The following is a 26,369-nucleotide window of genomic DNA, read 5'->3' as shown; positions in this document are numbered from 1 at the left end:
TTGTTAGAGAAGATATACTAAACAAAAATGAAACAGATGAACAAAAAGAATTTTCGTTTACAGATTTTATTAATACGCTACAAGATAAAAATGTTACATTTGGAACTGATTCATCAACTTTAAAATTACTACACGAAAGATTATCCCATAGTCAAACAAAAACGCCTTGGGAAATTTTTTTAATCATGACAGGAAGTTCCTGGGCAAGGCGATTTGGACACAAGGTCAATATAGGAGTGCAACCTACTTCAATCAGTCGAAGAAAGTTGGGAGTTACTAGAGGGTCAAATAGATAGATTATTTGGAAGACCACCTAAAGATGAACCTTCTAAAAAAAGATTAAAAAGTCGTTACAATATTTCGTCCAATATCGCAGAAATGCAACTAAACATGGGGAAGGGCGTTGAATTACGCATAAATATTACATTTTAAACATTTGAAATTGTTTTTAATTTATTTAAATATATTTTGTTTTATTTCCCGTTGCATTCTTTTAGTTTTCCTTAATCATACATTAACAAATATTTACGAATCGGTATTCTTTTAACTGATTTTAATAAAAAGTCATCTATTTTGGTTTACGAATATTTTTAACATTCCGTACATGCATTTCGCACCAACGTACTATTCCATATACGTGTTTGGCACCTCGCCGCCTATTGGTTGAAACATTGCCGCGTGCCGCAAAGAATCAATAGAAAAGTCCTAGATGCCAAATACATATACGGAATGTTTAGATGCCTACCCCAGCCACGTCTAAAATATTCATAAAACATGCAAAAGGCAAACGGTTAGTTCGTCGTTTGCACATATATTTATGAACCATTTGGCCGAGCGTATCGACACCACATTTTGTACTATTATAATAGAGTATTGTATCTGGTTTTTTTGTCAACATCATATGTACAGTAAGCATTGTAATGCATGGTAGACAGGACTCACTTCTTTGTTTTTTCGGAACGCAAGAAACAAGAGATGCTTTTGGAGTGAATCCGAAAATTGAAGATTTCTCTAAACGGTTCTTGTTTGGTAGAAATTCCCGAGGAACAAATGTATTATTTTTTTTCACTGTGCCCACAAGAGTGAATTTGCCAGTAATTCATGTGCAAGACAAAGATCAGTGAAATAGTTATCGCAAGTCACATTCCTCTTGGAAATATAATAAGGATCAACGGGTTGCTTTACAAATGCGAGACCTTTGGCTACCGTATTTCCGTTTTTTCCTGTATATGGTATTCCACCTGAAGGGTAATATGTTTCCGAGTCACAGGCCCACCATATTTTCATGCCATACTTATCTGGCTTCAAAGGCATATTCTGCTTGAAGGAACACGGAACAACTACCTACGGAACAAGTTGCTCATCTACCGTTATGTTTTTCCTGGTTGCTCATCTACCGTTAACAAAGATTTAACTTTAGGTATAAATACAAATAGGGTCCGACGGGCCCGTGTAGCCTCTTTATGTGACAAAATTCTTTCGACGCAATAATTTTAAAAATAATAATGAATATTTTGTATACCTCATAATTATGTTGAAGGAAACATACTTCTAAACAAATTAGTGATGCATAAAATTCAATAAAAATTTTTTTATCAGTTTATGATAAAAGAATTGGCGTCTCGTCGTGACAATTTTTAGATTGTTATATCAACAGTATTCTAAGCCAGAAATTTTTAATAAAACATTCCTAACTGCCGATTGTGACGTGCAGTTATTAATAAGTAAAAGGCCATTTATGTCAGTTACAAAGGTAAAATATTGGGTTTTGAAAAAATGATAGTTTTCATATTATTAAACCGGAAACGGTAGGCTTTGAAAATGACAGTTTTCATATTTCTACCTTTTTAACCGGTCTGTGTGGCTTGTCTTTATTGTTAAAAATGAATTTCTTTGTAGAAGAGTTAATCGATATTATATGATCAGGATATTAGAAGAAATTTCGAGAAATTGCTAAGTTACATCCAGAATATATCACGAGCGATATCCTGAACGGAGGAAGCCAAACGCAAGAGCTTTTGAATAATTAATGGGTCGTTTTATTTGCACTGAGTCAGTTGTATATGAAAAAATGAGAGAACCAAAACTGTTCTAAGTGAAGAAAAGGAATAATGTACTGATAGCTACTACTAAAGATCACCACATCAGCACTCGTGAAATTTGACGTCAACATAACATTAGTCAAACTTCGGCGGCAAAAATTCTTTGTAAACATAAACTGCATCCTTATCGCATACAGTTACATCAATAATTGACAGTCAATGGATATCAACGGAGATTAGCTTTTTGTCAATGGTCTCAGCAGCAAGTGCAAAGAGACCCATTTTTATTATTGTGTGCTTTTTGGAGATGAGGCTACATTTCACAAAAATGGAACGGTGAATTGGCATAATTTTTATTACTAGTAATCCCTAGTTTGTTCATAGTCAAACTAGGTAGTCTATAAATGTTTGGACTGGTATTATTGGGAATTTTGTAATTGGCCCACATTTTTTTGACGGTCGTGTGAATGGTGCCACATATCTGGATTTTGTAAATATTTATTTGCCAATACTACTGCAGGTACCGCTTAATATTCGACAATGAACGTGGTTTTTACACGACGGTGCTCCAGTTCACCACACTGGTCCTATTCACAATCTTCTAAATAATAACTTCCTTGAGATGTGGATAGGCAGAGGAGGACCAACTGTTTGGCCACCTCGATCACCGGAACTTTCCAAAATTGATTTTTTAGGTGGGTCTAGATAAAAGACTTTGTATACCAGAAGCCTTCAACAACGCCAGATTATGTGAAAAATAGAATAAACTTTTAATAAAGTTGACTTACAAATGTTAAGAAATGTAGCTCGGTCATTTGAATATCTGTTATAAACTTGTATAGACGTTGAAGATGGACATTTTGAACATTTACTTTAGACGTATTTTCTTAATACAACATTAATTGTTACATTCATTACATATTAATATGGTTTATTTTTTTGTTAGTTACTTACTGAATAAAAATAATTTTGTTATATTATCACTTAATACTCAATACTTATTTCTACTTACAAAAATTTAATGTATTCCCGAGATTTGAAGAAAACTAAAAACATCTCGGAAAATAATGAGGTTAGGTATAAGGAATACTATATAAAAATAAAAGAGTATCATAACTGACATATTTCTAGAAAATAAAATACAGGGTGATCCATTTAAAAAAAATTGAGAAAATCATAATTTCGTTTTGTAGTTCACACTGTATACAAATTTTAGGCAATGATTTCAATTATACTTAATTTAAAAACAAAAATATATTGTTTACCTTATTATATAAAATAAACAATTGTTTATGCATTACTTCTTTATATGTTGTTGATTTTATAGTGATTTCGAAATAAAAATGATCATAACTTGTTAAATACTCTGTATAATAATGTAAACCTCAATACTATTAGATCAAGAATTATGAGAGGAATATAAATGTGAAAGAATATATAGGGTGTCCTATTTAACAAATTGTAAGTTTGCTATACCACGTAGCAATTAATCACCCTGTAGAATTCCAAGTTTTTTGGTTATCTTGTATCACAATGGAATTATCGAGACTTGTTGACTGCTCTTTTGTTGTAAGACCATTAAGGAGTTAATTTCGTGAAGTGGCTGGTAACCATTTTCCCTTCTTTAATTTAAAACAACGTGGCCAAATTGTGCTTCTTCTTCTTTAAGTGCCATCTCCGCGACGAAGTTTGGCAATCATCATGGCTATTCTGACCTTCGAGGTAGCTGCTCTGAACAATTGCCTTGAGCTACAACCAAACCACACTCTCAGGTTCTTCAACCAGGGAACGCGTCTTCTTCCTACGCTTCTCCTACCCTCTACTTTTCCTTGAATTATGAGTCTCAAGATGTTGTATCTTTCGCCTCTCATCACATGTCCGAGATATTGCAATTTTTTTTCTTTTATTGTATTTTCCATTTTCTCTTTCTCTGCCTATTCTCCTTAACACTTCTGTATTCGTGACTCTATCTACCCATGGAATCCTTAACAATCTTCTACATGTCCACATTTCAAACGCGTTAAGTCGATTTATTGTATTCCGGTTTAATGTCAATGATTCAGCTACATAGTAGAGTACACTGAGTACATAGCATTGAATTAGCCTTATTGTGAGGGCCAATGTCAGATCGTTGCTGCATAAAATCTTTTTCATTTTCACGAAGTTGGCACATGCTTTTTCAATTCTGACTCTTATTTCTGTAGTATAATCGTTATTTTCTGTGATTATCATTCCTAAGTAAGTATATATTTTTACTCTCTCAATCTGCGGACCGCCTACCGTTAATATTTCGTTTGTATTGTTGTTCTTGATAATTTTCATGAATTTGGTTTTTTTGATGTTAAGAGAGAGTCCGTATTCTCCACTATATCTTAATATTTTGTTCATTATTCTTTTTAAGTCTTCCAAGTTGTCGGCTATTATGACTGTACCGTCGGCATACCTAATGTTGTTAATTAAACTTCCGTTCACTTTTATGCCGACTGTCTCGTTCACCAAAGCTTCTTGTATAATTTCTTTAGAATAAAAATTAAACAATAGCGGCCTGGCCCCTCTCCTTATCTCCACTTCTTCTGACACCTCTCTTCCAATTTTCACATGTGATCATTGGCTGTAGTATAAATTTGATATCAAATTGTGCTACGTAAAGTTAAATAATACAAACTTTTGAATATAGATTATTCAATCATAAAATCAATGTTAAATAATATGGGTATAGGGAGTTAAGCCACAATTGATTGTAACAAAAATTACATTGTTAATAACGTTTGACGTTATTAACACTCCGGAAATCGGTTTCAAAAAAGATATTTAAAAAATTATGCGAAAAGTGTAATCAACAAAATAATGTTTTTAATGAAACTATAATTCATATTTCTAAAAATATAATTATGTTTCATCTATTTTTAGCCTTCCATTATAACAAAAACTGTTTCAAATTGAGAAAAGAGCTCAATAATAATATGTTATGTGGAGTTGTCCCAGCTTGGTTACCTTGGAAACTAAATAAAGTTGCTGAATGGTGTTACTATGGATATCAACTATTATGTCTAATTCTCTTCGTTACACCAGGTAATATAATTTTTGCTTTAACTTGAACCTTGGTTTTCTAAGGGAATGTTACCTACCTACGGAATTTAGTAAAAATTATAGCTAATAATTTTTACATAATAATAAAAATCACAATTCCTAAGCTAAATATATCTTCTTTTCCGCTATATATCCGCTTTCTTATTTATATTTTAATTTTACGCAGATTATGGGTATTCTTAATTTAGAAACTATAAATACTACATGCTTATATTTTTCTAGTATTAGAACAACAATATTCTTTAAAAAAATACTACAGTATAGACCAGATTATTTGGTACCTACTTCTAGAAAACAAACAAGACTCGGACGACAGAGTCGTTGACAGTATAAGCAATCCTCTACTTACTGACCAACAGGTTCGGATGGGAATAGTTGTCCTCTACACGGAAAATGATTTCCAAAGGAGAACGAATCAGAAATGGTCAACGGCCTGAAGATGCATAAGGCAACGGGAAACCAATGCATTAAATGCTTAAATAGTATCTTTAGCTAATCATCATGACTAACAAAATATAACCAAATACTCTACTGATTGTGAAACTCCGAAAACAAGATCCGGTAGAGAAGGAAAATCACAAAACTGCAAGGCTTCCCTGGTCGTCAACATGCAAAAATCTTGCAGAATAGCGACTAGGAATGTTACAAGATTACATCAACCTGGAAAAGTACATAATGCAGTCAAAGAAATGGACAGATTCAATATACATATTAGGAATTAGCGACGCCGAAATCCAATGGTACGATTCAGGAATAATAAAAATTAACAATAAAACAATATGTCATTCAAAAGTTCAAGATGGTTGACACGGATATGATGTATTAAACAAAAATATAAATGAAGCGTTAGTAAACTTTAACAATTTCATACTAATTATGACAATTACTAAACGTTTACCATTATACCCTTCTGAGTTACGTACACTTTTAACACTGTTGTCTTGCCAGGAAATTGATTTATTTTTCCATGAATAAATCCACGTTTCGTCTAAAAAATAAGGTCTGCTGGACGCCAACTATTATTATTTTCCATATATTTACGCAAGAACTTGGCTCTTAAAGCAGCAATACTGGTCCGATTAATTAATGCTCTTCGAATATTGCCATTGTTTTATTTAAATCCTAATTCTTTTAACAAAATGCTAAAAGATGTTTTGCCAATAAATATAATTTCTTTATCCCTGAGTTTATTACTTATTTATACTTAGAGGGTAACATGTTTCTCTAAAAAAAAACAGGTAAGTCCAAAATAAACCACACTGTTCTAACTGGTTTAATTCAAAGAAAAATAATACTTTGTTCCTATAAAGCTATAAATTCTTTTCAATTAAAAAACTCACAAGAACATTGATTTAATATCAATCAATATACTCAGCACAAATTTTCTTTAACTGTTTTTATTAATCTTTTTTACATCCTACATTTGTATAAAGTATTGATGAAAAAGTACTTCTGATTTATATCAAATTTAGATTGAAAAAATTGGTACTTACTACTATATCTATATCTCTATCTATATTTATATCTACTGTATTCCAAACTGCCCTTTTTGGTCCTTCAGATAAATCAGTTGCCTTAGTTTAACAGGTATACTCTTAAAATAAAAATCCTCAAAAATATTTCATATTACTTAATTGACGTGGTTTTAGCCATGTTTAAATAATTATATTTCAATTTCAAGGTAAACATATATATATATATCATTCGTTATTAGCTAGTAAAGAAATTCTAACCGTAAGAAATCGAAGACGATGGTAACGGTTAGTGATTATAACAACCGTGTATTAAAAAATATGTATATTTAAAGTACGAAAAAGGATTAAATATTTAAATCAACCGAAAGAAAATAAAAGGAAAGACAGTTAAGATTTGATTTCACGTATAGTGTGTCTGTATATCCGCTTATACGTATTTCACCCTAAAAGGAATCTTCGGAGCGGCTATTTATAAACGCTCTTAACGTGAAAACAATCTTTCCTCTCGTAGAAGAAGCAACATTAAAATGGCTTCGATATGGACGCAATAGCGACATCTGATAATAAATCCGGAAACTAATTGTCGAAACCAAATTCAGATTTCTGCTTTAATCTGTGCCTTCTAAGAATTGCAAGGCAAAACAGACGTTGATCAAGATGTAATTAGAGACATGGGGAATGTAAAATTGCATTCCACAACATATCTCCTCAACTAAGCAAAAATCCTTAGGGAATTGGTTTCTAGTACTCATAAAGAGTATACTGAAATAAAATAAAAAACAGTTAAGATTTGATTTCACGTACAGTGCGTCTGTATATCCGCTTATACGTATTAACTCCTAAAAGGAATCTTCGGAGCGGCTATTTACAAACGCTCTGAACGTGAAAACAATCTTTCCTGTTCACTGTCATAAACAATCCACTAAAATGTGTGTCAAATTAGTTACAGAAGCAAGTACTTCTTACGCCACAGAGGGAGACGGATTCATTATGAATAAGCTTAAATCATTTTTGATGCCTAAATTTGATACTAGGAAAGGTTGTCACTTGTGTTCAAAGGTTGAAATTTGATACTAGGTCACAGTGATTTTTTACGTTATTCTTCAATTTTTTAGCATAATTTTTCATTTTATATTTACTAGTTTTTCTTTTTCTTCATATCATAATCCCAATAGCTGAATTGAATTATTAAAAAAAATTAAACGTTAAGAAGTGTAGGTGATAGACCACATCTTAGTTTGAGATCCTTTGTTACGATAATTGTTTTGGTTATTTTATTTGCTTTAGTTGCTATTCTGTTTCTTTATACAGTCTTTGTGTTATATTCACCCAGTTCTCTCTAACGTGCATTCTTCTCATTGCTTCTCATAGTTGTTTCCTGGGCACGCTATCATATTCTTTCTCCAAGTCAATAAAAATCATATGTGTTTCAATATTTTTTTCTTTGTTCTTTTCTATCGCCTGTCCCATGGTGAGTATTATATAAAAAGTGCCATTGGCAGATTAATTTTCATGATATACCTTAATAGTATAGCAAACCTAATAATAAAAATAAAAAAAAGTTTTATTGAAAAAAGTGCTATCATTATGCTTTCTAGGGCTGGACTCATATAAAATATTGGATTTTGCAAAATGGTGACGTTTGTATTGGTATTATTTATTTATCATTTCCCTTCTTTTTCAGCTGCTGCGATTACTTTATTGGTATGGGAAGTTTCAACTTGGATTATAATGCACACCGAAGTTTTAAAACAAAGTTTTGAAGGTATACTTCGTATTGCTGATATACAGGAAAGACGAAGGCGTCTTAATTTATGGTTATCGTATCACTTACATATCTTAAGGTATATAAAATATCGTGTAAATTACACGATTGATATAAAATATTTATTGTTTTTGATAAAGTTTTAAGTTTCATATTATATTCAAGTAATTTAACATTCCTGATACCAAGTCAATTTAAAAACACCTAGTATCAGGTGGGGCGAATCATCGCCAGAGTAAATTTTTTTTTGTATATTTGTAGATATGGTTGGGATATTGACTTCGAAACCTATAGTTTCATTCGCCTAATCATTTTTTACTTTAATTCTTAAGACAAAAATTAAAATAAAGTCTACTAATATTTGAAATTAATATTATTAATGTTTTAAAAAAATTCTACATTATACAATTGGTAGACTTACAAATCATGTATTCCTTTTCGTATAAAATTTTCTAATAGTATTCAGTTTCGTATCCATGCATCCAGTGATTATGTTTTTTTATTATCCAGTTCCGCCTCCAGTGTTTTTTTAATGTTTTTGTAAATATTTATTTATCTAGTTATTTTTTATTTATTTATTTTTTTATTTATTATTTTATTATAATATAGTTAAATATTTTTTGTTTTTGGTTATTAAAATTTTTGTTTTATATATATTATATATAATTTTTTTTTCCATTTATATTACGTGGCAAACGGTTACTTATGGTATAAATTACAGTAGTTTAGTAGTAGCAGTTCAGTGGTTAGTAGTTTAATATTTCAATTCATTCTATGAAATACTTCGGTCGGCCACTCAAAATAGTTCATCCTGATATTTGACACTATTTATTTGATTTTAGGAAAATCCGAAAACAGGTCGATGTTTATTTCAACAGGGACATCTTTTACCGATATAGATATCTGTTCTTACTTATCCTCCTTTTTCAAGTACCACAAAGCTTTAATTTTAAATAAGGAATATACCATGTGTGATAATGTTTACCAGATATTTCGCTGAAGATTTCAAACTGTGGCGTACAAAACCGAATCTATATAAAAAAATTACAAATTGTACCAAATATAAATCAGACGTACACCCGGAAAGAAAAGTACTATACGGTGACAGTCTGGGAATGGCTCGCGGCTAGACAAAACAGTGGAGATGGTCGTGCGGTCCACAAAACAAAAAAATCCGAAGTTATATCAGGGGCGCCAGGTAAATTGGCCCACAGCCTTCCCTACGTTGCTATTCAATAAACCACCAACTTACCAATAGGTTTACTACTAAAATACTAAGTAACAGTATACAACCTGAATAAATAAAAAAATAAATGAAATTGTCAGATTAGAATTTAGTCAATTTTAATAAATAGATTCCCAAGATAGTTGAAAATAAATACATACATATTACATATTACAATATTATTTAACTTTACCATAGGCTTAATAAAAAAATAATATAAAAATGCGGCTTCTGCTTGCCTAACAAAAATTCATAAGTTATTTCTATTTAACAGAACAAAATGAAAGGTAGGACGTATCAAAAGTACCGGACGCTAAGGGGTGTGCGGTTCAATACCAACCAAAAAAAATAATTAACGCAAATAGGACACCACGTGAGCTCAAGTGCGTGCGCAGAAAATAATATAAAAAAATAAATCTCAAATATATAACCCCCCCCCCTTAGACGCAGTTTACAAAATTAAAATAGGTATGTGTAAATATTGAATTAATAAAATAAACCGCAAATTATCTTTAAAAAAAATCTGTAAAGTATTTGTAAATATGAAAATAAAAACTAACAGCAAATAATCTTTAAAAAAACTATTGTATTCCGCAAACCAAATTAGACGGTGCTTAAATCTTCCGTTGAAAATTAATTATCGATCCATACCTCGAATTTTCATATACTTCACCGTGTGGAATTCCAGTTATAGTTCAGCGTGTCTTCAATCCAAAATCCCATACGATTGCCGATGTACATAGACTTGTGTGACAATGTTGAAAAGTTGAAAATTACAGCCAGATGGAAAAATACGAAGAAGAAGAAGCAGAAAAAAACAAACAAACCAACCCTGAAGCAAGAAAACATTAATTACCATCTGTGTCTAAAATAATTATTTGGAAATAAATATATTGATTTTTAACACTTTGTTTATCTGCCTTTTGGCGATAATGGAGCAATACAAAAAAAAACTTGTCTCCGAACTTGAATGTATGAAAACTGATAAAAATGTGAATAGCTTTTTAGAGATGGGATAAAAAAAATAACTACAACTTTTTAATTAATTAAAAACGAAATGTTCTAACACTCACCCTTCTTAGCCAGATTAGGGGTTTGAAATATCCCAAATTGGACCGAAGCGTAGCCGGCTATTTGGACTCGTGATTAAGGCTAATTTCTTGATCTAAATACGACTCCCGGTATTCACGTGTACTGTAGATCCGCTTTTTTTTAGCGAAATTGTGGATATTCCAAAAAAAAACCCTTCCACGAAGGCAGCAAATCCCCTTGAATATCCACACGGTTCGGACTAGTCCAGATCCCACATGGAACAGCAGCAAAAGCAAAAAAACAAAATGCCGTTTTTAATCTAGCCCAACCTTTCAGTAACACTCTCAAACCTGGAATCACTTTCTTTCCGTCGTCTTTCCGAACACTTGACAACTTGACACACGGAGGTCACCGAATAGTACCGAGATTCAAAAATTTCAATTTTATGATCCCAATTCTTCCAAGATAACTCTAGAAAGAACGATCTAAATTAGTTTCTTCACAAAAAAGAGGACGTGTTCCCTTAACTTCAGCACAATTTGCCAGACATTACCCCTATTTGAAAATTACTAATTTTATTTTCGCCACCTTGCTTATAATATATTATAGGCAACCGCTCTTACACGTCCTGAATTATTTAAATTTTGATAAAATAGAGGTGGGACTTTCTACTTTAAATTTGGAACGTAACAACACCTCCCTTTCCCAGAGGAAAATTTACGAGGAAAAACTAGACGAAGAAAATTTTCCCTCGCGCTAGCGACGCACTACCTAAACTCCGAGCGAAGTCCACAACACAATCATCATCCACACCGTCTTCACCATGCGCAAGTACTTGGACAACGAAAGACATACCAATCTCAAACCACACGCACAAAGCAACAACTTACTTACAACACTTACTCCACTTCCACACAACAGTCATCTCTCATCGTATGAGATCAAGTAGAATAGTTTCAAATTCCAACGTCAATCTGACAACACTGATTAGGTCGGTTACTGGATGTTGCCCTTATTCGCGACCTCCCAGCTCTGGGGCATCGCTAGTACTTCACTATACCTCGCATAACATGAGTCCATAAGAAACTCTCCACCATTCCACTCTTACTGATACTGCGAGAAACATCTACCGAAACAGTAGTGTAATTCCAATTGTTCATTAAAATAAAAATGAGATAGGTCTTCCAGAATTTAAATCCGTATACAACGAAATTTAGTGAATCATCCAAAACTAAGCTATTATAAAACAAGATTCACCAAAACATAATTATGTGGCTTCGAAAAAATCCCAATTAAATAGAATGGCTTACTAACATCAAAACAAATCCCAACGCCATATCATCGAAGACAACATATTTCTGACCAAACCTAAGTGACATTCAATTCCATAAATCAAAAGAAATTAAGGCTACCGCAACCCTACGACTTCGTATTGGCTACCTAACACAAAAAAAAAACGAATCGGTTGACCATCCAAATACATCCTAAGAACCGATCATAGCCAACACTCAGTCATCCTTCACGGACACAACAAAAAAAAATAAATACAACCAATTTCAGAAGACTAACTAAATTTACTTAGACTAGACAAAACTTTTGCTAGTCCGTTCTACTCCGACCTAAATCCTATCGGGATCACCAGTCGGGTTACTAATCCTTAAATCCTTAATATTCCAAATACCTTGATCCTTGCCATTTTCATCCTCTAAACTATATGTCCAGGGGGAAACTTTCTTCTTCACGAAGTAGGGTTCTATCCATCTAGGAGCTAACTTTTTCGTGAAATATTTAGCGGCATCTGACAACACAAAATTTCTCCGCCATACTGACTGATGGGGCTGAAATTCCTCTGGACGTCTCCGTAGATTATAGGTCTTCTCACACTTAGCCGAAGCTTTATCTAAACGTTTTCTAACATCAACAAATAATTCCTGGAGTCCACGCGATCGATTATATCCCATTTTAGCTACTTCGTCCTCCGGGTCTCCGAGTTTGTCCTTTCGGGAAAAATCTCGTCCATCCACTACCATCTTCCGACCGAAATTTATGAAGTAGGGATCTTGACCAGTCGACTCGTGGTATGCAGTGCGCGTAGCACATGCTAGTTTGGCCAAATTTTCATCCCACTTCCTATGGTTGTCAGCTATATAAGTTGCCATCATTGTTTTAAGGGTTCGGTTATAGCGTTCAGATGGATTGCACTGTGGATGATACAACGCATTATAACGAACTGAGACACCATAGGTTTCCATCATTTTCTTGAAAATACCCGAAGTATACTGGACACCATTATCACATAGTAACAGACGTGGAACTCCAAATACGAGAAAAACTTCTTCTTCTATTTTCTTAACGACATGCACGGCTTTTGAGGATCGCAACGGAAATACCAAAGAAAATTTACTAAACACATCCATTACCACTAAGATAAACTTATAGCCTTGAGTTGATCTTGGGAAAGGTCCCATAAGATCGGTTGCTACTATCTCCCATGGTTGAGTAGCTTTAGGTTGAGGAGTCATAAAGCCTTTGGGCTTACCTTGTTCCACCTTATGCATGGCACACAGTGAGCAACGTCCAACGTAACGAGACACATCACTCCGCAGTTTCGGCCAAAAATACTTCTCGTTAATACGCTTATAAGTTTTCAGGATCCCCATATGACCTGCTAAAGGACTATCATGACACAACTTCAGCACTTCCAATCGTTGACCCTTAGGAACGACTTCCTTCCAATTGTCCACTTCCTCGACCAAAAATCCATGACTGGGACGGATGTATTTATAAAGTTTGCCACCAGACATTCTCCACTGAGGATACTTCAAGGGATTAGACTCGATTTTTCTACAAAGTTTATCATACCAACTATCACCACTAGGAAGCGGTACAACCTCTTCAACCATATCAAGCACGGGAACTGAACGAGATAACAAATCGGGGACAACATGTTCTTTTCCTTTCCGATGCACAATCTTAAAGTCATATTGTTGCAATCTTACCGCCCATCGAGCTAATCTTCCAGTAGGATCCTTCAAATTTTGAAGCCATACGAGGGATGCGTGATCAGTCACGACCGTAAACGGAACACCCTCCAAATAAGGACGCAGTTTTTCGACTGCCCATAACACAGCTAAACATTCCCGTTCCGTCGTGGAAAAATTCCTTTCTTGACGCGTTAGTGATCTGCTCAGGAAACTAATTACTTCGTCACCATCCGGGCCTGGCTGCAATAACACGGCGCCCACTCCATCTCCTGAGGCATCACATTGGACAACAAAAGGCAAATTGTAGTCAGGACAATTAAGTATCGGAGCAGAAACTAGACATTCTTTTATTTTCTGAAAAGATTCTTCACAACTCGGGGTCCAATTGAATTTTCTTCCTTTCTTCAATATCGCTGTAATTGGAGCTAGTAGTGTCGCAAAGGAAGGAATAAATCTTCGATACCAGGAAAATGTGCCTATGATGCTACGAACTTCCTTGACGGATGTGGGTGTTGGGATACGTAGCATAGCCTTGACCTTATCACCATTAACATGTAGTCCATTCCTATCAACCACATGACCCAAATACTTTAGTTCCGGTCTACAAAATTGACATTTATCCCAGCTAACGGTTAACTTAGCTTCTCTCAAGCGTCTAAAGACTTCCTCTAAGATCGTTACATGTTCGTCAATAGACGACGTCACGATGACCACGTCATCCAAGTAAGTAAAAACATAGGGTTCCAACTCCGGACCGAGGACACGATCTATCAACCTCTGCCATGTAGCCGGGGCATTATGTAATCCAAAAGGCATTCTGCAAAACTGAAAAAGACCTCGACCAGGAACCGTAAAAGCAGTATAAGGCCTGGAAGCCTTAGCAACAGGTACCTGCCAATACGCCGACTTAATGTCTATGGTGGAAAGATAATGCGCGTTCTTTAATTTATTTAAAATATTAGAGATGTACGGTAATGGGTAGCCATCCCTCTCTGTTACGGCATTAAGCTTTCGATAGTCTACGCAGAACCTCCATTTTGGTTCTTCACCTTCTGGAACCTTTTTCTTCACCAAGAGAATCGGGGACGACCAAGCACTATTCGATCGCTCCACTACTCCTTTCGCCAACATATCTTCTAGCTCTTTATCAATATGGCTTTGGATTACTGGGGATACAGGATAGTAACGTTGTTTTATGGGTGCAGATTTACAAACAATCACATGCTCAGTGACATCAGTACAACCAAGAGAAGTGCCCATTAGTTCACGACTTCTATTAATAACTTCCTCCAATTGCGACTTCTCTGCATCGGTCAAAATAGTTTGACCTCGGAGATGATCCACTGAACCTACCATTGCTGGAGCGTCCGAAAAATACCATTCGTTATGCCTCAAATCTGGAACGATACCCATAACACGCCAAAAATCAGATCCTAAAATCAGAATGTGCGGTACGTCCAAAATAACTAATACTGGCAAGACACGCAAGCGATCCCTAACCATGAAAGGTACTAAACATTCCCCCAACGATTCACACATCTGACCATTCGCCACTCTACAAACGGTCTTCTTCGAAGTATCCAACTCTAAACCCAAGTTTTGTAAAAATTTCCAACCAGTTCTTCCTACAATGGTCTTTGAAGCACCAGAATCCAATAATCCCAAAATTTCCTTTCCTAAGACTTTAACTTTCAAATATGGACGTTCATCTCCTTCGGAATGATGTAAAATAAAGTCTAAAATAGGACGTAGGTTGGTCGAGTCAACGTCGGCAACACCTCTTCGACCAGTTAGGTGCGCTTCCTTCCGTTTCCCGAATTACACGAAGGACAAGTTCTGACTGTAAACCCTTCTTTCTTACACTTAAAACAGTGAACAGCCTCCTTCTTCATTAGACACCCTACTGCCTTATGGCCTGACTGATTACAACGATAACAGATTAAAGTCCTAAACTTTCCTCTAGCGGACTCCGATTCGGATGAAACAACAGGACCCTCACTAACACTACTACAACTTTCAGCATCCACACTGATATAAGCTAGGTCCTTTTCCAAAGTATTCATTTTCCTACTATTCGGTTCAACATAGTTCCTAATACAATCACGTCTTTCCTCCATACTGCGACATAGAACACGAAGTTCCTCCAAGGTAGCTGGCAAAGGATCACGTAATCTATCTTGATAGAACGGATGCAAATTCCTAATAACTATAGACAATTTAACTTCCTCTGGAACATGACAACGCAAGCGATTAAAGTAACTATTCATTATTGCCAAGTAAACTCCAATAGTCTCAGACGAATGCTGAGTTCTCCTCCGAAGCTCTTCAAAAAGCGCTTCCCCATGGTGAGCTGACAGGTACTCCCTACGAAACTCTTCAACTAATTCAGCCCAACTCCCTACACGTAGACGAACATCTTTATAAAACTGATAGGCTTTATCCGAAAATAAATCTATACCTGATTCCAAAAGTATACTATCTGGTACATGACGAGCGAGACTCAATTCATTCACCATCTCAAAAAATGCAGAAATAGACATACCCCTAGCAGAACCTGAAAACTTTTCTATTCCCCATTTATGAGGAAGTATCATCCCAGAAGAAAAACTAGAGACAGACCCTGAAAGAACATTATTACCAGCTTGTGACATCGCTCCAGGAGAAGAAGCATGAACTTGTCCTACCCCTGCCTGAAAAGACTGATTTAAAACCGAAATCACATCGAGCGCTACTGGTACCGAACCAGATCCGATTGGATGCTGCTTATCATGTAAATCCTGTGACAACTTCAAAATCTCAGCAAGAAAGTCTGACTTAACAACCTGGGCTGCGTCTGCATCATCACCTGTTGGCAATACCATAAGATCAATTCTCCCCAAGACATGGTTAATCTGTGTCCGCAATCTCAAGGACTCAGCACAAGTAGGAGTTCCGGCAAACTTTCCAACAGCCGTATTCAGCTCCGCAAGTTTAGTCTCAATTGCAGTTTTATCCTGTGAAAAGGTGAATGGGTGCTCAGGATATCTAAAGCTTTCATTTGCTGCCTCACGACTAAGTGCATCAGACAGACTAGACCTCATAGACTCAACAGTGCCAGTAGACACTCCACGAATTTTGAGTTCATATTCCAGTTCCTCTTTCCTTAAGTAGTTGGGTACAAGTTTTCGCACCATCTTGCCAAAGTTCAAAATTTAAAAAAAAATGTATCAACCGAAAGGAGCAAATATTCAAACAAAATCGAGATATAAGTAAAAATATTAACACACAGGTACAGTTTATTTTATTAATGGGAGCAAACCAAAAGCAAAATAAAAGTAATAGTCGCTTTATTCAATCTATAAAATTTCACAAAAGATTTTCAAAATTTCATTGTTTCAGAACAAATTACAAGTCCCAACATAATCTCAAAAAAAGATTTTACATTCCCTAACATAAGTAAGTTAAACCACAATGTAGAATTTCGAAGTCCAACTTCTCAAAAAAAATAAATTTGAACTCCAACTGAAATAGAAATATTTCAAAGTCCTAATATATCCATAATTCTTCTAAGTTCCACAACACCACTTCAAAGTATCTTCTTTAAAGTTCCATTTTTGGCTTCTTCCAACTTCACGTCACACAAAAAAAAACTAGTAAGCACTTCTTGGCATACACTTCCACTAAACACGAAGTTCTAAGACTACTACTAAGTGCAAAACCAGTGGTAAAGTAAATAAATCAAAGTTAGTCAATTAAAGCCCAAACACGTTAGGTTAACTAATTAAAAGGAATCTACACAAGGGGTTGACAAAAAAAAGGTTAATTAATTAAGGGCCCCACGTTGGGCGCCAAAATATGTGGCGTACAAAACCGAATCTATATAAAAAAATTACAAATTGTACCAAATATAAATCAGACGTACACCCGGAAAGAAAAGTACTATACGGTGACAGTCTGGGAATGGCTCGCGGCTAGACAAAACAGTGGAGATGGTCGTGCGGTCCACAAAACAAAAAAATCCGAAGTTATATCAGGGGCGCCAGGTAAATTGGCCCACAGCCTTCCCTACGTTGCTATTCAATAAACCACCAACTTACCAATAGGTTTACTACTAAAATACTAAGTAACAGTATACAACCTGAATAAATAAAAAAATAAATGAAATTGTCAGATTAGAATTTAGTCAATTTTAATAAATAGATTCCCAAGATAGTTGAAAATAAATACATACATATTACATATTACAATATTATTTAACTTTACCATAGGCTTAATAAAAAAATAATATAAAAATGCGGCTTCTGCTTGCCTAACAAAAATTCATAAGTTATTTCTATTTAACAGAACAAAATGAAAGGTAGGACGTATCAAAAGTACCGGACGCTAAGGGGTGTGCGGTTCAATACCAACCAAAAAAAATAATTAACGCAAATAGGACACCACGTGAGCTCAAGTGCGTGCGCAGAAAATAATATAAAAAAATAAATCTCAAATATATAACCCCCCCCCTTAGACGCAGTTTACAAAATTAAAATAGGTATGTGTAAATATTGAATTAATAAAATAAACCGCAAATTATCTTTAAAAAAAATCTGTAAAGTATTTGTAAATATGAAAATAAAAACTAACAGCAAATAATCTTTAAAAAAACTATTGTATTCCGCAAACCAAATTAGACGGTGCTTAAATCTTCCGTTGAAAATTAATTATCGATCCATACCTCGAATTTTCATATACTTCACCGTGTGGAATTCCAGTTATAGTTCAGCGTGTCTTCAATCCAAAATCCCATACGATTGCCGATGTACATAGACTTGTGTGACAATGTTGAAAAGTTGAAAATTACAGCCAGATGGAAAAATACGAAGAAGAAGAAGCAGAAAAAAACAAACAAACCAACCCTGAAGCAAGAAAACATTAATTACCATCTGTGTCTAAAATAATTATTTGGAAATAAATATATTGATTTTTAACACTTTGTTTATCTGCCTTTTGGCGATAATGGAGCAATACAAAAAAAAACTTGTCTCCGAACTTGAATGTATGAAAACTGATAAAAATGTGAATAGCTTTTTAGAGATGGGATAAAAAAAATAACTACAACTTTTTAATTAATTAAAAACGAAATGTTCTAACACTCACCCTTCTTAGCCAGATTAGGGGTTTGAAATATCCCAAATTGGACCGAAGCGTAGCCGGCTATTTGGACTCGTGATTAAGGCTAATTTCTTGATCTAAATACGACTCCCGGTATTCACGTGTACTGTAGATCCGCTTTTTTTTAGCGAAATTGTGGATATTCCAAAAAAAAACCCTTCCACGAAGGCAGCAAATCCCCTTGAATATCCACACGGTTCGGACTAGTCCAGATCCCACATGGAACAGCAGCAAAAGCAAAAAAACAAAATGCCGTTTTTAATCTAGCCCAACCTTTCAGTAACACTCTCAAACCTGGAATCACTTTCTTTCCGTCGTCTTTCCGAACACTTGACAACTTGACACACGGAGGTCACCGAATAGTACCGAGATTCAAAAATTTCAATTTTATGATCCCAATTCTTCCAAGATAACTCTAGAAAGAACGATCTAAATTAGTTTCTTCACAAAAAAGAGGACGTGTTCCCTTAACTTCAGCACAATTTGCCAGACATTACCCCTATTTGAAAATTACTAATTTTATTTTCGCCACCTTGCTTATAATATATTATAGGCAACCGCTCTTACACGTCCTGAATTATTTAAATTTTGATAAAATAGAGGTGGGACTTTCTACTTTAAATTTGGAACGTAACAAAACATTCTTGTGAAAACGCATTACTTTATTGAATTTTAAACCTAATGTCAATTTTTAACTTTTCCCGTCACGTGAAAAACTATATTGAAACGAAACTCTCTAAAGGACACTTTTATTACAATACTCATCGACTGTAATTTTTTAATTAAATTTTCAAAATGATATCCCGCAATAAAGTCCAGGGTCCTATTTATAGATCATCGAAAATTTTATTTTTTTTAATTGAAAAACTGAACCAATATCCTTTCAATAAAAAATTATAATCATCAGACAAATTAGCTAACTTACGTATAAACGGTTGCCCTGCATTTTATATACCATTGTTCTCTTCCCTTATTGCGAGATATTCAAATACTTTGTAATAGGTAAAAAGTATTGGCTTTATACTGCAGAAGAATGGAACCGTGTTGAAAAATGTTTCAACTACAAGTGTAAGTATCCTAACTGTGTGGGTGCCATTGATTGAAAATACATACAAAATTCAAATACGACAAAATTCAGGTACAGAATATTTTCATTACAAGAGTTTCTTTAGTATTGTATTGCTTGCTGTAGTTTTTGCAAATTTTAATTTCATATAATCAAACGTTAGTAATTTGTGAAGGAAGCTAAATCTGTGCCAATTTTCGAACACATCATCGATAAAACTGAACAAATAACTTGCGCAATCACGTCGCTACGATAAATCGTTGTCGTGTATGCCGGGCATTAGAGTTCTATGAACGTCTATATTCAGTGAACTGTTTCAGAATTTTTAATAATATTCAATACAAGTATAAATATTTATACACTATTTCCTTTAGTCTCATTTTATTTGTAAAAAAATTACATGTAACATTCTTGTTTTTAGCTTATCACGCCAATTAAACTATTTAACAAAAAAGTGTCTAGGAATATATTCTTTACTCGCTGCCTTATTATTTGGATCAGTTATTAATCAAATACACAACAAAGTAAGTATTAGATATAGAAATTTTCATCACAAATCATCTTATCTCATTTAATATTTACGACGTCAGAACCCCACAGTGTTGCTAAAACATTAGAATAGTAAATAAGTAAGCAAATAAAAAATGAAATAAGTCGTCCAAAATCAGACATCGTAAGTGTTCAATACAACGAGTTAGAATATATGGAGAGGGCATCAGGTTACTAACAACGACCTCACTTCGGCCATATTGTTATGATCGTTGTGTCAGATCATGTATGATTGTTTACGTTTATTGATTTTAGAATATTTTATATTTTTAATACTTTATAGTAATTGTAATATTATATTGTGATAGTGCATAATAATAGTTTCTTGTTCTCAACGTAGTTGCAGTAGCAGTAGCAATATCGATAAAAAATCTTCATGGATAACGTTTCAAAAGTTAATAAACAAATATGTAAACAAAGTAATGGACCGAACATCAGAAAATAAATTAATATTATTCATAAAAAATTTTATAAGTAACGTAGATCAGTTTCTCGATTAATTTTTCAGTCATTATTGAATATTTTAAAAGGTTTACAAAATAGTAATTTAAACATTCACTTCCAATAAAATAGAAATAATGAATACACAGAATACAAAGATACTAATAAACAATTTCTAAGCTTTTTATAATATTTTTGAGTTCATAAATCATATTTTTTATTTGAAATATAAATTTGTTTGCCTAGTGATACATATAATTGTATTTTTAGGTTTTATTTCAAATCAACCAAAAGCCGAAAGTTTTATGATCAGAGATACTACAGACTCCAGTTTAATTATTTATTCTCTTATAATAGTAAAGTTTTCCCTTTGACTATCGACAATTGATAATAAAAGTACCGTGATAAACAGCCGAAGAATAATTGTTAATAATATTTACTGTATAAGTATATATGTATTTTTGTCTTATTTGTTAGTAATTGTATATAGTTATTAAACCTTGACAGAATTAAATTCCGAGATATTTTTTTCGTGCTACTCTTGAGACTATTTAAATATGTTAAATCTAAATAACTTAAAATTTCAATATTAAATACGGTAACATAATTTTTTTTATTTCTACACAGCATTTCGATTGTGATATTTGGTAGATATTCATTGTTTTTTGTTTAATAATAACTTTTCTAACTTTGTTAATTGAACTGATTTTTGGTCAAGTATGTAACGAACTTTGCACAGCGTTCAGTGAATTTGAAGTTATTAAATACATAAGTTGTAAAACGAACGTATTTCTTTTATTTTATACCGTATATTTAGTTTACCCTTTAAAATATTATTTATATTATTTTCTCTTTCAGGTTAAACTTGTTATTTGATTGTATTAATTATTATTTCTATATTATGTATATATGACATATTTTTAGTGTTTATAGCATGATATAATTACTCTTCCCTACTCTTTTGGTTTCCTTCTAGTAACCATCTGCATCTTTCTCGTATTGTTTTTGTTTTATTTTCAAACTGTTCTCGTAACTCCATATTTTTCACGTTATCGCTCTTACGTAATTTTCTATTTTTTCTCGTATTTACTAGGTTTCCCTATTTGTTCAAAAATAGGGTGGTGCCCAAAAGTTTCTTCTCTTACGTGTATTTACCTCACTCGCGAATCTCTTGTAGTCTAGCTCTGACGAACCCCGACCAACACACCTCTACCAGAGTGAAGCCCATATCTTCTTCATATATTTTTATTCAATGTGTATTTTTTATTTCTACGTTTTAATCAATTTGTCTTCTACATTTTTCATACTCGCGCAGTTAGTAAATTAATGTCCATCACACGATTTTTAATAGTTATCCAATGACAACCCCTTTAACTTTGATTAAATAAATATAGTCTATTAAAAATGTATTGCACTTTTTTAGATTATGTTTAAATATTCTGGATAACTAGTCATAATTGTATAGTTTTAATATTATTGAGTCCGGCCCTGATCTCACCGCCATATTGGTATGATCGTTAATCACACCATCTGACGCCGTTTTTAATAATATATACGTTAATGCTTATAGCTTCTCCATAGATTCTAATTCGATGGTGAAATATCAGCCAAAATTACATGTTAATCATGAATTCTGGAAAACTTCAAATTCGATCATTGGCGCGTAAGAAAATATGTTTCCTTCCTGGTTACTTTATATTGTAAAAATAAATTATTATATTTCTGCTCATATTAATAAAAATAGTACATTAAACCTAGTTTAAAAAATAAGTTTTTATTTACATTAATAATGTATCAACTGTGCGGATGAACAGATGAGAAATACTTAAATTAGTATATTCTTTTTATTTTAGAATTATTATTTAGATATTTAATTATTTATTCTATCAATGGAAAGTACTAGGAACCTCAGATGCTTGTTTGGTCTGTATATACATAATGTAGTTAACTAGCATCTCCGGATTTTCATTAGCTAATTTCTTTGTAGGGTAAAAAAGAAACTAGGTTGAGTTGCAATTTATGTAAAAGAAAATCTTATGTATTCGTCTCTTAATCTAAATAAATATAATGTAGAGCAAAGTTTAAAGTTTTGTGCAATTTATGTACCTTTAATAAAAACCAATACTTCAACTGTATACAGATCGAGTAAGGCTGACTTTGACTTATTTTTGAGAATATCATAACGTCCTTGCTTAGTAAAGCAGATAAACTGATCATGCTTGGTGATTTTGTTATAAATTTTGAAATTGAATCTGACCCTTATTTTGATATTCAAAATTTATATCGTCTGGTCTAAAAGTAACTATCAACGATTAAACTAGAATCACATCCCAGTCTAGTAGTTGCATCGACAACATTATGACAAACATTTCCAAAAATATTTACAGAGTGGGCGTATTTAAACCTGATTTTCTTGACCATCGAGCTCAATTTTTATTTATTGACTCTGAGCATCTGAGCGTTCTGGTTTACAGAAGATGGTTTAATAATGAAATAAGGTCTTAAAGATGTTTCTCTTATTAAATACATTGTGGATGTTACTAAGTGTCCCAATTTGTTCAAAGTATATAACCAAAAAAAGTTTAAATATAATCGGCAATTATAAAATGATTAAAAATCAGCTTACTGTGATTTTATTACTAATTTCAATAATAAACCTAGAGACTGCTGGAAAATAGTAAATTTCAAAAGAATCAACACAAGATCCAGTTCAGGATAACCTGATCTACTTACAGACGAAATAATTCATTATAGATCTGACTTTCAAATAAAAAATTAATTTTTTTGTAAAATTTCATTTTAAAAGATATTGTTTATCCCTTACAGACCCACGACAAAATAAGGTATTGCAGGAGAACACCAACGTCTTGTTTTTACTCTATTTGTATTGCAATTGACACTTAATTTTTTTCAAAATTTTTTAGGGACCCTCAAAAGCCTCAGAACCCTAAATCAAAATGTATTTATATACTGAGATTAAAACTCGACTTTTTCTTGATATAGCCCTCTGTTTACTTTTATATTTCATCGTAAAGAGCCAAGTTATTAGTAATTCAACATAAAAAATTATTTTTAACCCCTAATAACAACTAGATTTAAGTAAATAAAAAAACATAATCATTGTACCGTTTTTATTATTGGCATACCTTATTTTTCCCTGTAGACTTATAGACAATAACAATAGTAAGTTATTTTAAATATATTTTAGGAAAATACTGTTGGAGGAACTTTAACCTTTTTAGGATTTCTTCTTGCAATTTTTATTCTGTGTCAAGCTGGGGAGAAGATATCTCAACAGGTAAATGTACATTTATATACATTTAAATATTTTATTAAAATACTAAATTACGCTATCTATGCATGCATATACTAATAAGTATATGTACTTATTTTACATTCAACAGAATTAGTTTTTTTTTTGAAAAATAATCGATTATTTTTGCCTGATTTTTTTTTAAATATTATTTACTAGTTGCTTTAAATTATAATAATTGACATTGGATCGGCCTTCCAGAAATCTTCTTATAATGTTACAGTCTTTAAAATTATCGTCAAAAGAAACGAATTTTGAAAAGTCTACGTTATGCTGAAAACTCTATTCGTTATATAACAAGACGCGATTTGGATGCTGAGAATTCTTTCAAGTTAAAATGAATCTGAGACAAGCATGTTGTCTTTCTTCAACATTGTTTAAAATTTATATAAACTTAAAAGCTTTATCAACCTAAAAGAAAGTAAATGGTGCTAAGCAGAAATAGTGCAAGATCCCTTTGCATGATGACTACGTTCATAACGTAGTTCATCAAACTCACATTTTTACATACGTTTGGAACTAGGAAAATACATTTATAATAGGTTGCCAGTCAAAGTGGGCCGCAAATATTGTTAATTCAATTAATACTTATTGGTTTTTGACAAACATTTTATTTTGTTCATTTATTTTTTAAGAAAATACGCCGATTATGACGTACTTATAGCATGTTGTTTACATCAAATTAAAGCTAATTTTTTTCTTAATATGACGATGTAAGGTTGCCTAAAAAATGGTCGAAAATTAGGTTGCCAGCAGTTAAAAACGCGAGGTGGCAAAGATAAAATAAAATAGAGTTAAGGCGCAACAACAAGGGTTTGACAAGTGATAATATGTATATTATCTACCGACGCATGCTTTAAAAACTCACACAACTGACACTTCAAACCGGTGCAGTAGCGCTGTCTTTTGTTATATTTTTAATACCTCGCGTTTTTAATAGTTGGCAACCCTCATGTTCGACCATATTTTTCTCAGGGAAACCTATGTCGTCATAATAATAAAAAAAATTACCTTTAAACTGATATAAAAAACATGCATATACGTCATGAGCAGCAGTATTTTATTTAAAAAAATACATGAACAAAGTAAACTTTTTATCAAAAATTGATGATTATTAAACTAATTAAAAATATTTGCGGCCACTTTTTGACTGCAAACCTATAACTGTAAAAGCCACACTGGAAGATCCAATCTCGTGCATGTAGCGTGTGCCCACTCAATGCGAACAGGTGGACAGTGGCGTGATTATTCTTTTTATATAATTAACGGCACCAAATAGTTACCGCCCCGCTACTGACCACGTGGATTAATATGTAAGCAAGGCACTCGAATGGAATCGGTAAGAAAATAAGGATTTGCGGCAGATCTTCGTAACTGGCGCCTACTGTATTAATGTTAGAATAACTGTGTTATGAAGGTAGTGATCCTGCAGAAGTTGAAAAGCGCATTCTCGATATTATCAGGTCTTTAGTAATTTCCGGTTATGTTCTGTTTTATTTTCGGTTATCTTGGCTTTACGGTATTATTGTCCAATATAATATTATTTTTTTTATTTTTATTTTTATTTTTTATTTTTTTATTATTATTATTTTATTGGAATATAGAGTTTGAATAGTATTACATATTATTGATTTTTCAGAATAAAGATATAACTGATGCAGTCTACAATTCGTCGTGGTATATGATGGAAGTCAAAACAAGAAAGGATGTTATGTTTATCTTGATGAGTAGCAACATTAAACTTTATTTGGAAGCCTTACCATTGGGACAACTTAATTTTGCTTTATTGCTTATGGTATATATGTATATATAAATAAGTATATATATATATATATATATATATATATATATATTTATATATATATATATATATATATATATATATATATATATATACAGGGTGGTCCTTAAGTAATTGTACAAAACAGAAACCGTAGATTCTGCACTTTAAAATATTACGATTTAAGCCAACTTGCTTTAATAAAATGTTGATATTAAGACATATACAGGGTATTAAAGTGGAAATTTAAAATTTTATTTTTCGCTATAACTTTTACGTTTGTATATATTTTTGGGCAAAAATTTACAGTTGGATGCTTTTGAGTAGGATAAATTATAATTTTATACTTACTTTAATGTGTGGCATAAATTTGCCCTTAACATTTTTACTCTTTAAGTTAGCTCTATTTGTGTTAAAAAATATTAAAGATACATTATTTTTACACAGAAAAGGTATACTTGTTAATAGCCT

The 26,369-nt window shown here is 32.9% G+C and overlaps 1 protein-coding gene across 1 annotated transcript; it reads left to right on the top strand.

Annotated features, from left to right (window-relative positions):
• The first annotated feature begins 774 nt into the window (after positions 1-774).
• On the top strand, positions 775-25,931 carry LOC140442223 (odorant receptor 82a-like). Its single transcript, XM_072533300.1, has 6 exons — positions 775-790; positions 4,953-5,114; positions 8,292-8,451; positions 20,237-20,339; positions 24,014-24,103; positions 25,758-25,931. The coding sequence occupies exons 1-6, from the start codon at positions 775-777 to the stop codon at positions 25,929-25,931; spliced, it is 705 nt and encodes a 234-aa protein (XP_072389401.1).
• Positions 25,932-26,369: the final 438 nt, after the last annotated feature.

This window comes from Diabrotica undecimpunctata, chromosome 5, assembly GCF_040954645.1.
Source record: "Diabrotica undecimpunctata isolate CICGRU chromosome 5, icDiaUnde3, whole genome shotgun sequence".
Taxonomy (NCBI): Eukaryota; Metazoa; Arthropoda; class Insecta; order Coleoptera; family Chrysomelidae; genus Diabrotica; species Diabrotica undecimpunctata.
This window is presented reverse-complemented; position numbering and strand designations above follow the sequence as displayed.